General features: G+C 42.2%; 1 protein-coding gene across 1 annotated transcript in view; it reads right to left on the bottom strand.

Moving 5' to 3' along the window:
* Positions 1 to 12572, bottom strand: part of LOC128373287 (G-protein coupled receptor 4-like) — a 31680-nt gene extending 19108 nt beyond the window's left edge. Inside the window, exons 1-2 of the mRNA XM_053333578.1 lie at positions 12477 to 12572; positions 11441 to 11622 (exon numbers count right to left, since the gene is read on the bottom strand). Coding sequence (XP_053189553.1) covers positions 11441 to 11622; positions 12477 to 12572 — 278 coding nt within the window. The remainder of the gene's footprint in view (positions 1 to 11440; positions 11623 to 12476) is intronic.
* Between the last annotated feature and the right edge of the window lie 1254 nt (positions 12573 to 13826).

The following is a 13826-nucleotide window of genomic DNA, read 5'->3' as shown; positions in this document are numbered from 1 at the left end:
TTGAACTTCAGCCTTCCCGTTTGACATAGAAGAATGAAACTCGGTAGGGTAATGTATCATCTCCAGACGCACAAAAACGCCATTTGGACCCATACCCTAAGTCCAACAGGAAGTCGGCCATTTTGGGAAAAATGCTATATTTTGGTGAGTTTTTTGGTCATTTCCACGCATCATATTTGAACAAACTAGTCCTAGAGATTCCATCCCATCCACTTCACATTCGCACAGAGTCATCTTGAGACATTGGAGATGACAAGTTATCAAAAGCTTTTTTATGACTTCTTCCTGTTGGGCGTGGCTGTGCAAACAATTTCGATGCTTCGCCATGAAGCAGGAAGTCGTCATAACTCCTACAGACATTGTCCCACCTACACCAAATTGATCACACATGTAGAGGGTCCCGCCCTGAACACATCTATGCATCAATACTGCTTCACATACACAGCGCCACCTACTGGACACAGGAAGTCAGCCTCATATGACAAACATTATCCGATTTACATGACATTTACAGGATGTGTTCTCCACATCACACACTGCAACAACACATATAATTGGTGGGTGATCTGTAGCGCCACCTAGTGGACACATGCAATGTGACTTAGCCCCATCACACAACGTTCAATACGAGCCCGGGTGCCAAGACGTCTACGTGCCCACTGTGTCTGCCGTGTAACTGCAGCACGCACCGACATGCGCGTACGGGGCGGTACGTGGGGGGGCTTGGGCCCGATCATCGCTGCTTGCAGCTTTAATTAGGGCCCGAGCGCTGACCAGCGCGAAGCCCTATTGTTTTTGCCATGATTATTATTCTCTTTATTTTTCTTCTGACAAAGTAACTGCCTTTTTCCCCCACTAAACGTGCCCCGAAACTCACCAAAGTTTGCATGCCAGTCAGACCCGGCGAAAAATTTGATATTTTATGGTTTGCATAAATGGGCGACAAAAAATGGCTCTCTAGCGCCACCTGCAAAATCAATAAAAGCGAGCCCCTCGTGACAGATTGACATAGAGAAACGAAACTTGGTACACATGTTCAACATGTCAAGACGCACCAAAAAGTCTCTTGGACACATACCCTAACACCAACAGGAAGTCGGCCATTTTGAATCAAAATATTGATTTTAATGCAAATTGTGGCATCATATTTGAATGCACTACTCCTAGAGTTTTCTTCCCATCCACTTCAAATTCACACAGAATCATCTTGAGACATTGGAGATGAAAAGTTATCAAAAGGTTTTTCCCCCGTCATTCCTGGTTGCCGTGGTGACGCGGCGAATTTCGATGCTTCGCCATGAAATTTCAAACCCTCATAACTTGACTCCACATGGTCTCAGCTTTTCCAAATTTACTTTGCTTGTTCAGGGTCCTGCTCTGAACATATGTACAGTCTCATATTTAGTGACAGTCATAGCGCCCCCTACTGGCAACAGGAAGTCACTTGCTTCATTCTTTCACTAATTACTCCCATAATCTTCATCCCATCCACTTCAAATTCACACAGGATCATCTTGAGACATTGGAGATGAAAAGTTATCAAAAGGTTTTTCCCTCGTCATTCCTGGTTGCCGTGGTGACGTGGCGAATTTCGATCCTTCGCCATGAAAATTCAAACCCTCATAACTTGACTCCACATGGTCTGAGCTTTTCCAAATTTAATATGCTTGTTCAGTGTCCTGGTCTGAACACAGTCTCATATTTAGTGACAGACATAGCGCCACCTAGTGGCGACAGGAAGTGACTTGCTTCATTTGTTCATTAATTACTCCCATAATCTTAAGTATTTACACCTGAAATTGACTCAGCTGAGACATGAGACCTTGGTGATGCTACATTCTGCAACTCGTGACCCATCATCAAATACTGTTGCCATGACAACGCATTCAACGCCATGAAAATACGATTACACTTTTAAGGGGCAAAGGATGCCTCCACGGTAACGAAACTCAACACACACGTCTGGAGTGGGGTCATTTAACATCCTATATACTTCAATGGGATGGGCGTGACTAAACGGCTCAATAGCGCCCCCTTGAATATTTCAAAATTGAACCTCAGCCTTCCCGATTGACATAGAAGAATGAAATTCGGTAGGTTTATGTATCATCTCCAGACGCACAAAAACGCCATTTGGACCTATACCCTAAGTCCAACAGGAAGTCGGCCATCTTGGGAAAAATGCTCAATTTTGGTGAATGTTTTGGTCATTTCCACGCCTCATATTTGAACGAACTACTCCTAGAGATTTAATCCCATCCACTTCAAATTCACACAGAGTCAGCTTGAGACATTGGAGATGACAAGTTATCAAAAGCTTTTTTATGACTTCTTCCTGTTGGGCGTGGCTGTGCAGACAATTTCGATGCTTCGCCATGAAGCAGGAAGTCCTTATAACTCCTACAGACATTGTCCCGTCTACACCAAATTGATCACACATGTAGAGGGTCCCGCCCTAAACACATCTATGCATCAATACTGTGTCAAATACACAGCGCCACCTACTGGACACAGGAAGTCAGCCTCACATGACAAACATTATCCGATTTACATGAAATTTACAGGATGTGTTCTCCACATCACACACTGCAACATGACATGTAATTGGTGGGTGATCTCTAGCGCCACCTAGTGGACACATGCAATGTGACTTAGCCCCATCACACAACATTCATTACAAGCCCGGGTGCCAAGACTTCTACGTACCCGCTGTGTCTGCATGTGACTGCAGCATGCACCGGCATGCGCGTACAAGGCGGTGCATGGGGGCGCGAGGGCCCGTTCATCACTGCTTGCAGTTTTAATTAGGGCCCGAGCGCTGACCAGCGCGAAGCCCTATTGTTTTTGCCATGATTATTAGGGCCCGAGCGCTGACCAGCGCGAAGCCCTATTGTATCTGTCAAGATTATTATTATTATTATTTTTCTTTTTCTTGCACGACGACGGCCTTTTTGCCCCCCTGAACGTGCCCCGAATCTCACCAAAGTTTGCACGCAAGCCAGACCCGGCGAAAATTTTGATATTTTATGGTTTGCACAAATGGGCGTGGCAAAATGGCTCTCTAGCGCCACCTGCAAAATCAATAAAAGCGAGCCCCTCGTGACAGATTGACATAGAGAAACGAAACTTGGTACACATGTTCAACATGTCAAGACGCACCAAAAAGTCTCTTGGACACATACCCTAACACCAACAGGAAGTCGGCCATTTTGAATCAAAATATTGATTTTAATGCAAATTGTGGCATCATATTTGAATGCACTACTCCTAGAGTTTTCTTCCCATCCACTTCAAATTCACACAGAATCATCTTGAGACATTGGAGATGAAAATTATCAAAAGGTTTTGCCCCCCGTCATTCCTGGTTGCCGTGGTGATGCGGCTAATTTCGATGCTTCGCCATGAAATTTCAAACCCTCATAACTTGACTCCACATTGTCTGAGCTTTTCCAAATTTCAGATGCCTGTTCAGGGTCCCGGTCTGAACACATGTACAGTCTCATATTTAGTGACAGTCATAGCGCCACCTACTGGCAACAGGAAGTCACTTGCGTCATTTGTTCATTAATTATTCCCATAATCTTCATCCCATCCACTTCAAATTCACACAGGATCATCTTGAGACATTGGAGATGAAAAGTTATCAAAAGCTTTTTCCCTCGTCATTCCTGGTTGCCGTGGTGACGTGGCGAATTTCGATCCTTCGCAATGAAAATTCAAACCCTCATAACTTGACTCCACATGGTCTGAGCTTTTCCAAATTTAATATGCTTGTTCAGCGTCCTGCTCTGAACACATGTACAGTCTCATATTTAGTGACAGTCATAGCGCCCCCTACTGGCAACAGGAAGTCACTTGCTTCATTCTTTCACTAATTACTCCCATAATCTTAAGTATTTACACCTGAAATTGCCTCAGCTGAGACATAAGACCTTGGTGATGCTACATTCTGCAACTCGTGACCCATCATCAAATTCTGTTGCCATGACAACGCATTCAACGCCATGAAATACGATTACAGTTTTCAGAGGCAAAGGATGCCTCCACGGTATCGAAACTCAACACACACGTCTGGAGTGGGGTCATTTCACATCCTATATACTTCAATGGGATGGCCGTGACTAAATGGCTCAATAGCGCCCCCTTGAATATTTCATAATTGAACCTCAGACTTCCCGATTGACATAGAAGAATGAAATTCGGTAGGTTTATGTATCATCTCCAGACGCACAAAAACGCCATTTGGACCCATACCCTAAGTCCAACAGGAAGTTGGCCATCTTGGGAAAAATGCTCAATTTTGGTGAGTTTTGTGGTCATTTCCAGGCCTCATATTTGAACGCACTAGTCCTAGAGATTTCATCCCATCCACTTCAAATTAACACAGAGTCAGCTTGAGACATTGGAGATGACAAATTATCAAAAGCTTTTTCATGACTTCTTCCTGTTGGGCGTGGCTGTGCAAACAATTTCGATGCTTCGCCATGAAGCAGGAAGTCCCTATAACTCCTACAGACATTGTCCCACCTACACCAAATTGCTCACGCATGTAGAGGGTCCCGCCCTGAACACATCTATGCATCAATACTGCTTCATATACACAGCGCCACCTACTGGACACAGGAAGTCAGCCTCATATGACAAACATTATCCGATTTACATGAAATTTACAGGATGTGTTCTCTACATCATACACTGCAACATGACATGTAATTGGTGGGTGATCTCTAGCACCACCTAGTGGACACATGCAATGTGACTTAGCCCCATCACACAGTGTTCATTACAAGCCCCGGTGCCAAGACGTCTACGTGCCCGCTGTGTCTGCTATGTGACTGCAGCACGCACCGACATGCGCGTACAAGGCGGTGCGTGGAGGCGCGAGGGCCCGTTCATCACTGCTTGCAGTTTTAATTATTCTTCTTCTTCTCCCAAAACAACGCCCTTTTTGCCCCCCTGAACGTGCGCGAAAAGTCACCAAAGTTTGCACGCAAGCCAGACCCGGCGAAAATTTTGATATTTTATGGTTTGCAGAAATGGGCGTGACAAAATGGCTCTCTAGCGCCCCCTACAAAATCAATAAAAGCGAGCCCCTCGTGACAGATTGACATAGAGAAACGAAACTTGGTACACATGTTCAACTTGTCAAGACGCACCAAAAAGTCTCTTGGACACATACCCTAACACCAACAGGAAGTCGGCCATTTTGAATCAAATATTGATTTTAATGCAAATTGTGGCATCATATTTGAACGCACTACTCCTAGAGATTTCATCCCATCCACTTCAAATTCACACAGAGTCATCTTGAGACATTGGAGATGGAAAGTTATCAAAAGCTTTTTCCCTCGTCATTCCTGGTTGCCGTGGTGACGTGGCGAATTTCGATCCTTCGCCATGAAAATTCAAACCCTCATAACTTCACTCCACATGGTCTGAGCTTTTCCAAATTTAATATGCTTGTTCAGTGTCCCAGTCTGAACAAATGTACAGTCTCATATTTAGTGACAGTCATAGCGCCCCCTACTGGCAACAGGAAGTCACTTCCTTCATTCTTTCACTAATTACTCCCATAATCTTAAGTATTTACACCTGAAATTGACTCAGCTGAGACATAAGACCTTGGTGATGCTACATTCTGCAACTCGTGACCCATCATCAAATACTGTTGCCATGACAACGCATTCAACGCCATGAAATACGATTACACTTTTCAGGGGCAAAGGATGCCTCCATGGTAACGAAACTCAACACACACGTCTGGAGTGGGGTCATTTAACATCCTATATACTTCAATGGGATGGCCGTGACTAAATGGCTCAATAGCGCCCCCTTGAATATTTCAAAATTGAACCTCAGACTTCCCGATTGACATAGAAGAATGAAATTCGGTAGGTTTATGTATCATCTCCAGACGCACAAAAACGCCATTTGGACCCATACCCTAAGTCCAACAGGAAGTCGGCCATCTTGGGAAAAATGCTCAATTTTGGTGAGTGTTTTGGTCATTTCCACGCCTCATATTTGAACGAACTACTCCTAGAGATTTCATCCCATCCACTTCAAATTCACACAGAGTCAGCTTGAGACATTGGAGATGACAAGTTATCAAAAGCTTTTTTATGACTTCTTCCTGTTGGGCGTGGCTGTGCAGACAATTTCGATGCTTCTCCATGAAGCAGGAAGTCCTTATAACTCCTACAGACATTGTCCCGTCTACACCAAATTGATCACAAATGTAGAGGGTCCCGCCCTGAACACATCTATGCATCAATACTGTGTCAAATACACAGCGCCACCTACTGGACACAGGAAGTCAGCCTCACATGACAAACATTATCCGATTTACATGAAATTTACAGGATGTGTTCTCCACATCACACACTGCAACATGACATATAATTGGTGGGTGATCTCTAGCGCCACCTAGTGGACACATGCAATGTGACTTAGCCCCATCACACAACATTCATTACAAGCCCGGGTGCCAAGACGTCTACGTGCCCGCTGTGTCTGCCGTGTGACTGCAGCATGCACCGACATGCGCGTACGGCACGGTGCATGGGGGCGCGAGGGCCTGTTCATCACTGCTTGCAGTTTTAATTATTATTATCGTTCCTATAAAGTAAACGCCTTTTTGCCCCCCTGAACGTGCCCCAAAAGTCACCAAAATGTGCAATCATGTCCGACCCGGCGAAAAATTTGATATTTTATGGTTTGCATAAATGGGCGTGGCAAAATGGCTCTGTAGCGCCCCCTAGAAAATTAAGAAAAGCGAGCCCCACCCCTGAGATTGTCGTAGACAAACGAAAGTCAGTACACATATGTATCGTGTAAAGACGCACAAAAAAGTCTCTTGGACCCATACCCTCACTCCTACAGGAAGTCGGCCATTTTGTATCGAATCTGCGTTTTTGCCGCGATTTCGGCGATTTCCACGCATCGCATTTGAGCGAACTCCTCCTAGAGATTTAATCCGACCGACTTCAAATTCACTCAGAAACATCTTGAGACATTGGAGATGAAAAGTTATCAAAAACTTTCTGATTAGGGATCCGGTTTGGCCGTGGCGGCGCCAACAATTTCCTTCACCATTCGATCCTTCGCCATGAAATTTCAAACCCTCATAACTTGACTCCACATGGTCTCAGCTTTTCCAAATTTAATATGCTTGTTCAGTGTCCCGGTCTGAACACATGTACAGTTTCATATTTAGTGACAGTCATAGCGCCACCTACTGGCAACAGGAAGTCACTTGCTTCAGTCGTTCACTGATTACTCCCATAATCTTAAGTATTTGTACCTGAAATTAACTCAGCTGAGACATAAGACCTTGGTGATGCTACATTCTGCAACTCATGACCCATCATCAAATACCGTTGCCATGGCAACACATTCAACGCCATGAAAATACGATTACAGTTTTCAGAGGCAAAGGATGCCTCCACGGTAACGAAACTCAACACACACGTCTGGAGTGGGTTCATTAAACATCCTATATACTTCAATGGGATGGGCGTGGCTAAAAGGCTCAACAGCGCCCCCTTGAATATTTCAAAATTGAACCTCAGCCTTCCCGATTGACATAGAAGAATGAAACTCGGTAAGTTTATGTATCATCTCCAGACGCACAAAAACGCCATTTGGACCCATACCTTAAGTCCAACAGGAAGTCGGCCATCTTGGGAAAAATGCTCAATTGTGGTGACTTTTTTGGTCATTTCCAGGCCTCATATTTGAACAAACTAGTCCTAGAGATTCCATCCCATCCACTTCAAATTAACACACAATCATCTTGAGACATTGGAGATGACAAGTTATCAAAAGCTTTTTTATGACTTCTTCCTGTTGGGCGTGGCTGTGCAAACAATTTCGATGCTTCGCCATAAAGCAGTTAGTCGTTATAACTCCTACAGACATTGTCCCACCTACACCAAATTCATCACGCATGTAGAGGGTCCCGCCGTGAACACATCTATGCATCAATACTGCTTCATATACACAGCGCCACCTACTGGACACAGGAAGTCAGCCTCATATGACAAACATTGTCTGATTTACATGAAATTTACAGGATGTGTTCTCCACATCACACAGTGCAACATGACATATAATTGGTGGGTGATCTCTAGCGCCACCTAGTGGACACATTCAATATGACTTAGCCCCATCACACAACGTTCAATACGAGCCCGGGTGCCAAGACGTCTACGTGCCCGCTGTGTCTGCCGTGTAACTGCAGCACGCACCGACATGCGCGTACGGGGCGGTGCGTGGGGGAGCTTGGGCCCGATCATCGCTGCTTGCAGCTTTAATTATTATTATTATTTTGTTAGCCCACACGTTAGTAGCAAAGTCACAATAAACTTTATATCTAAACCTCGGACCTGTACTTCAGACCTGTAGTGAGGGAAATATGATCCGCCGTAAACACGCTGCATTTTATTTTGAAAATTAACCCGGTATTTTATTTTGTATTTTGTACACGATTTCCTGTCCCGCACTATCTGCTCTGTGCTGATTTGATGCTCCGTGCTCCGACGTCCAGCAAAAATAGAAGCTGACACATTGACTAAAATAGAGCGTTTTTCTGAAATATGACCCATTTTTAAGCACGTTGGATAAGTGGACAGAGACTAGTTAGACCATAACTCACAGGTTCAAGTTGCTCCACTGTCACGTCTCCTCAGCCCCCCCCCCCCCTTCTCTCTCTCTCTCTCTCTCTCTCTCTCTCTGACAGAGCGGAGCCGCAACGGATAAAGAAGCAGCGGCTCAACACACACTACACGTATTACAAGAAATGGGTACAGTTTTTGTACCGCCGTTTGTTTTTTTTACATCCCTAACAGGAATTTATTAATGTTATTTAAAACAAACACGCACACACACACACGCACACACACACACACACACAGAGAGAGGGCACTTTTTAATTAAGGAGGGGGAGGTCGAGCAGACTGGATTCAATCAATCTTTATTTGTATAGCGCCAAATCACAACAAAGTTATCTCAAGGCACTTTACACATAGAGCAGGTTCTAAACCGAACTCTTCAGGTTTTAGGTTCACTATTCTCAGAGCTGCCAACTTCTCAAAAAACCTTGGAGTGAGATTTTGTCAGGGGTGACCAAAATTTTGTCCCGCACGCAGCCACACACATTGGTGGCTCAAATATCAGGGAATTGGAATTAATTTGCCGTTGTACCCATGTTGTGCATTCTGGTGGTCTGTAGGGCCCAAAGCCATTGATAGGGCAGCATACTGGAGATGGACAACATTGGTTACATTCTGAAGCAAAGACATAGCTGGAGGTCCACCCCCAGGACATTTTGGATAAAGTAGATGTGATTTCCTGCATTCAAGTGGATTTTTGGGTGGTATTTGGGTGGTATAATAAAGATGTGCAATACCTGAACTAACTCTGATTCATGTTAATCTGATCATGACTTGTAGGGCCTTCTAGACTTGAAGTGTTTTAACAATCATCTTGTAATGAATCACTTTAGTTCTACTTTCTAAATATATAATTATCATATGCAGTATGCAGCACTGTAAGAGGTTTCTCCATATAGATATTTTATAGATGGATCATTTTGGTATTTATGGAAATAACAACCATTAATACAAAAGTTAGATACAATCACAAATACTAAAAAGTACATTAAAGGGTAGAAACAATTCTAATATATAAATATAAAGTAAATAAAGAATCCAATTATCACAAATTATAACATAAAATAAAAAAATATAAAATAAATAAAAAAACAAATAAAAGTAAATTGCACAAATCCTGTATCACATAAATACACAAGTAGAACAAAATATAAATAGTGTTATAATTTTGTAGTGCGACTCATTTTACTTTTGGCAGCATTAGGCTTCCATAGATGCGCTACATTATCTGCTCCTCCTATCTCAGGCTCTCAGTGTAGAGACCATACAGTCTATGGAGAGACCAGGCGGGGAGTTCCTGTCCTCTGAAAAGAAGCCAATGCGGAAGTAACATAGAGCTGCATTCTATCAAAAGGCCACCAGGGGGCGATCGTTTTGTGTTCAAAAAGAATTCACCAACTTCTCACTTGATTTCTAACCTCAGTAAACGTTTTCAAAATGTGTTTATGGTCTCAATCGCTAGTTTAAAGCCTTCTTCAATGCAGTATGATGTTCATTTGTGAAATTTTGGCCTCCCTGATTTTATATTTGATGATAAAGCGGGCTACGTGGCTACGTCCTGATTGACAGGTTGATTGACCAATGTCCTCGAGATCCAGCCCTCACAACCAATCGCAGCCTCCCCGCTCCGCCGTTGGTCCCGCCCATACGTCCGTTCATGACTCCGCCTCATGACCATATAAGTAGAATCCGTGTTCAAGTTTTCCCAGAATGAACCTGAAATTTTCAAGATGGCGCTGCCTAGATTCGATACTATTGGCTTCCGAGCAGCAGTCCACAAACCAATGGGTGACGTCACGGATGTTACGTCCATTTCTTATATACAGTCTATGGGAGAGACCTGAGACCCCCCCCCCTCCCCCCAGAGACCTGAAGTTAACCTGCTGCTCTCCTCATCTCATACTTCAGACTGAGATCTCCTCAGCAGGTAGAAACTGCTGACGTGACATTATAAAAAAGAAGACATGACGTGCAAATGAGCGATAGAAAGCCGATCGTCTTTTGTTTTGCGTGAGAAAATGGATGTATGGCGTGAGTGCGTGTGAAAACAGGCAAAATCGTGTGTCACACGCCGAAAGCGTGAGAGTTGGCAGCTTCGTATTCTATTTTTTTTACATCCCTAACAGGAATTTTTCAATGTTATTTAAAACAAACAAATAAACACGCACGCACACACACACACACACACACACACACACACACACACACACACACACACACACAGAGAGGGCACTTTTTAATACGAGGCAAAAAGGACAGGGGCTCAAGCACCCCTAGGGCCCTATGTGTGCACGTGCCTGCTTGTCGCTTCTTTCCATTAAATTAAATTATGTGGCTCATTATTGTTATCTTGTCACTTCCATTCAATTTTGATGTTGATAATTTGAAACAGGAATGGTGTTTTACAGAACTTTTCATGTTCAGTGTTATCATTTGGCACTTAATTATCTGGCTACTTATTCTGTAGATGCTCAAGAGTCATTCTGTGTCAACTCAACGAGAGTGCTGTTTGTGGTTATGTGGTTCTTTAGCCTCTAAAGAAGATGATAAATCACTCAATAGACCTCTGAACAATTTGTCCCACTCTTTTCTGAAATGACGGCTACGCCCCTGACCTCATTTGACTGCATATTATTCAGCACACTCAGTCTGGTGTCAGCAACATTCATATTAATAAATTAATTGCAGGTCTTTACAATTTTGTTCAAACATTTTTGAAATAGTGACAACCCTAGCAATACACACATAATAAGAAAACAGATAGTTACCTTTCCAGGGAAATACAGACCATGAAGCCGACACTGGCCATTACACCAATGATGTGAATTAAGATGAGGATGCCCGGAAAAAGCTCAGGGTTTCCCAACGATATGGCCATGCAACAGAGCTGAATAAAGTCAGAGATGAGAAGGTTGATGACGTAGATTGGAGCAACGTGATCATGACGTACCTGCAGGAGAACATGAATAGAAAAATCACTTCAATTGTAAACATGCTGCTCTGAACTTTGTCATGTCTGTGAATATTGTGTAAATGGAATTTTAGGATTGGGCAACATCTTGAAATTATTTGATTAATAATGTCAACAATAATGTCTAAATTGTAAAACTGAGTTATTACAAATGAACAAAAAGGTTTTTTAAGTCCAAAAGTAACACAGATGTTAACTAATCATATCAGTCATAACGATAATACTAAATAATAATAATACTAAATACTATAAAAACATCATGAAAAACCCTGATCATGAATAGAGTCTACTGATTGATCCCTATATAAAAAACTTCAAAAAAGTAAAAAATGATCCCATCTATGATCTACTTTGAGTTCTGTTGTTGAGAATTCCTCATATTGATCAGACCAAGATGTTCAAAAGAGGGATTATTAAAGGGCACCTTTACAATTACATTTGCAACTAACAGTTATTTTAATTATTTATTAAATACACCTACCTTTAAAGGACTTGACCAGCATTTTTGTAATTTTTTCTTATTTCTTCTTTGTCAACAAATGTCATGTGCAGAGCCAAACCACCAAGCATGTGTGCATGTATCCAAATCTGTTTTATCTTGATCCTAAATAAGTAACAGTAACCAGGAACAAAAGAACATATCTTCCAGTGCAGCTGTTCATTTACATGTTCTTAATGGTTTTTGGTAACAACTGAGGTCTACAGCACAGAGGAAGATATATCAGGCTTGATTTTGCTGAAAATAAGAACAATATAGAAAATTGCCAACCAAGTCCTTTAACTCCAAAATCTATTAAGATCCATCACTATATAATATTCGGTATAATACGCACCAGAGAATACAGATAGTAGATGGCCGGTATGAGCAAAGGAAGACAGATGACGATGACGATCCAAGACACAATCTTTTGGTGAATCGGTAGCTCCATTCTTCAGAGACCTATGAGGTTATAAAGAGGAATACACACACACACACAAAGACTGTAGAGTATAAAAACAGCGTCCCCAAACCATTAAGCTTACATACAAAAAAATGTGTGAAACTGCATATTGCTCTTAATGACTGTTTTAATTTTCTCGTATTAATTTTCTACATGTACCAATACCTCTGAACTGGTCTGTTAATCAACAATAAAGTGATAAATGTAGTAAATGTACCTTTGAAAGCTGCAGGACCACAACCTGAATGACTTCTGTATGCTGGTGTGTATGTGGACAGATGACATGTATTTGACATGCCTTTTCTGCATCATGGTTTCTTAACCAATATCTTTCTGTGGTTTTTCTATGAAAATGCATTTTGGTTTTACTAATTAAGCTCATCTACGTGCACATAACATTTAACAAAAAGGTGAAAAAAAGACAAGCAAACATGAACATAGTGTAATTAAGTAAGCAGAGTTCATTTAAATGACAAAGTGCTTCACAATACAAGATAAAAGAAATAGTAATATATAAAAAAGACTATAAGATCAATAAATTAAATAGGTAAAGTAGATATTTGACTACACAGATACTAAATCCAGTAGGAGACAGGTCCATAATGTAGGAGCCTCAATTTTAAAGGCACAGTCACCTTTAGTTTTGATTCTGGAGTGAGGAACAAACAACAGACGTCCAAAAGTCTGTCTTGCTTCCTATCTGGATTCCAGTTAGAGGCAAGTGTGAGGCACACAGATCACAACATAAATAACTCCTCTCCCTCGTTCTGCAAGGAGCAATGGGAATCAGTGCCTGGTTTGTCGACTGGGGATTAAGCATAGGCTAGAACGCACAGATACACCTGTTTCATGTACTGTCCACTGACAGAAACAAACAGAGCAAGCAACTGTCCCACTCACTTGGCAGAGAGACAGAAGAAAAGTAAGTTGTCTTTGCAGTAGAGACAAAGCTTTCTGTCTCTGCATGAGCAATAGGCACATATGGGGCTTCAATGAGACACTTTAACACAAAGGACAAGTCCCTCCTTGGTGCCTGCAAGGTGCATATCAGACTCAAGTGAGCTTCCGCGAGCATTAAATTAAGTGTAACAATTTTTAATACAAACTTTAAATACTACTAGTTCAATAAAGGGCAGAAACTTGAATGAAAGTATTTGTTGTGAGCAGCTTTGCCTTTAATACAGCAGTCCTCGTTCTGCAATCAATCAATCAATCAATCAATCTTTATTTGTATAGCGCCAA

Source organism: Scomber japonicus, chromosome 14, assembly GCF_027409825.1.
Source record: "Scomber japonicus isolate fScoJap1 chromosome 14, fScoJap1.pri, whole genome shotgun sequence".
Taxonomy (NCBI): Eukaryota; Metazoa; Chordata; class Actinopteri; order Scombriformes; family Scombridae; genus Scomber; species Scomber japonicus.
This window is presented reverse-complemented; position numbering and strand designations above follow the sequence as displayed.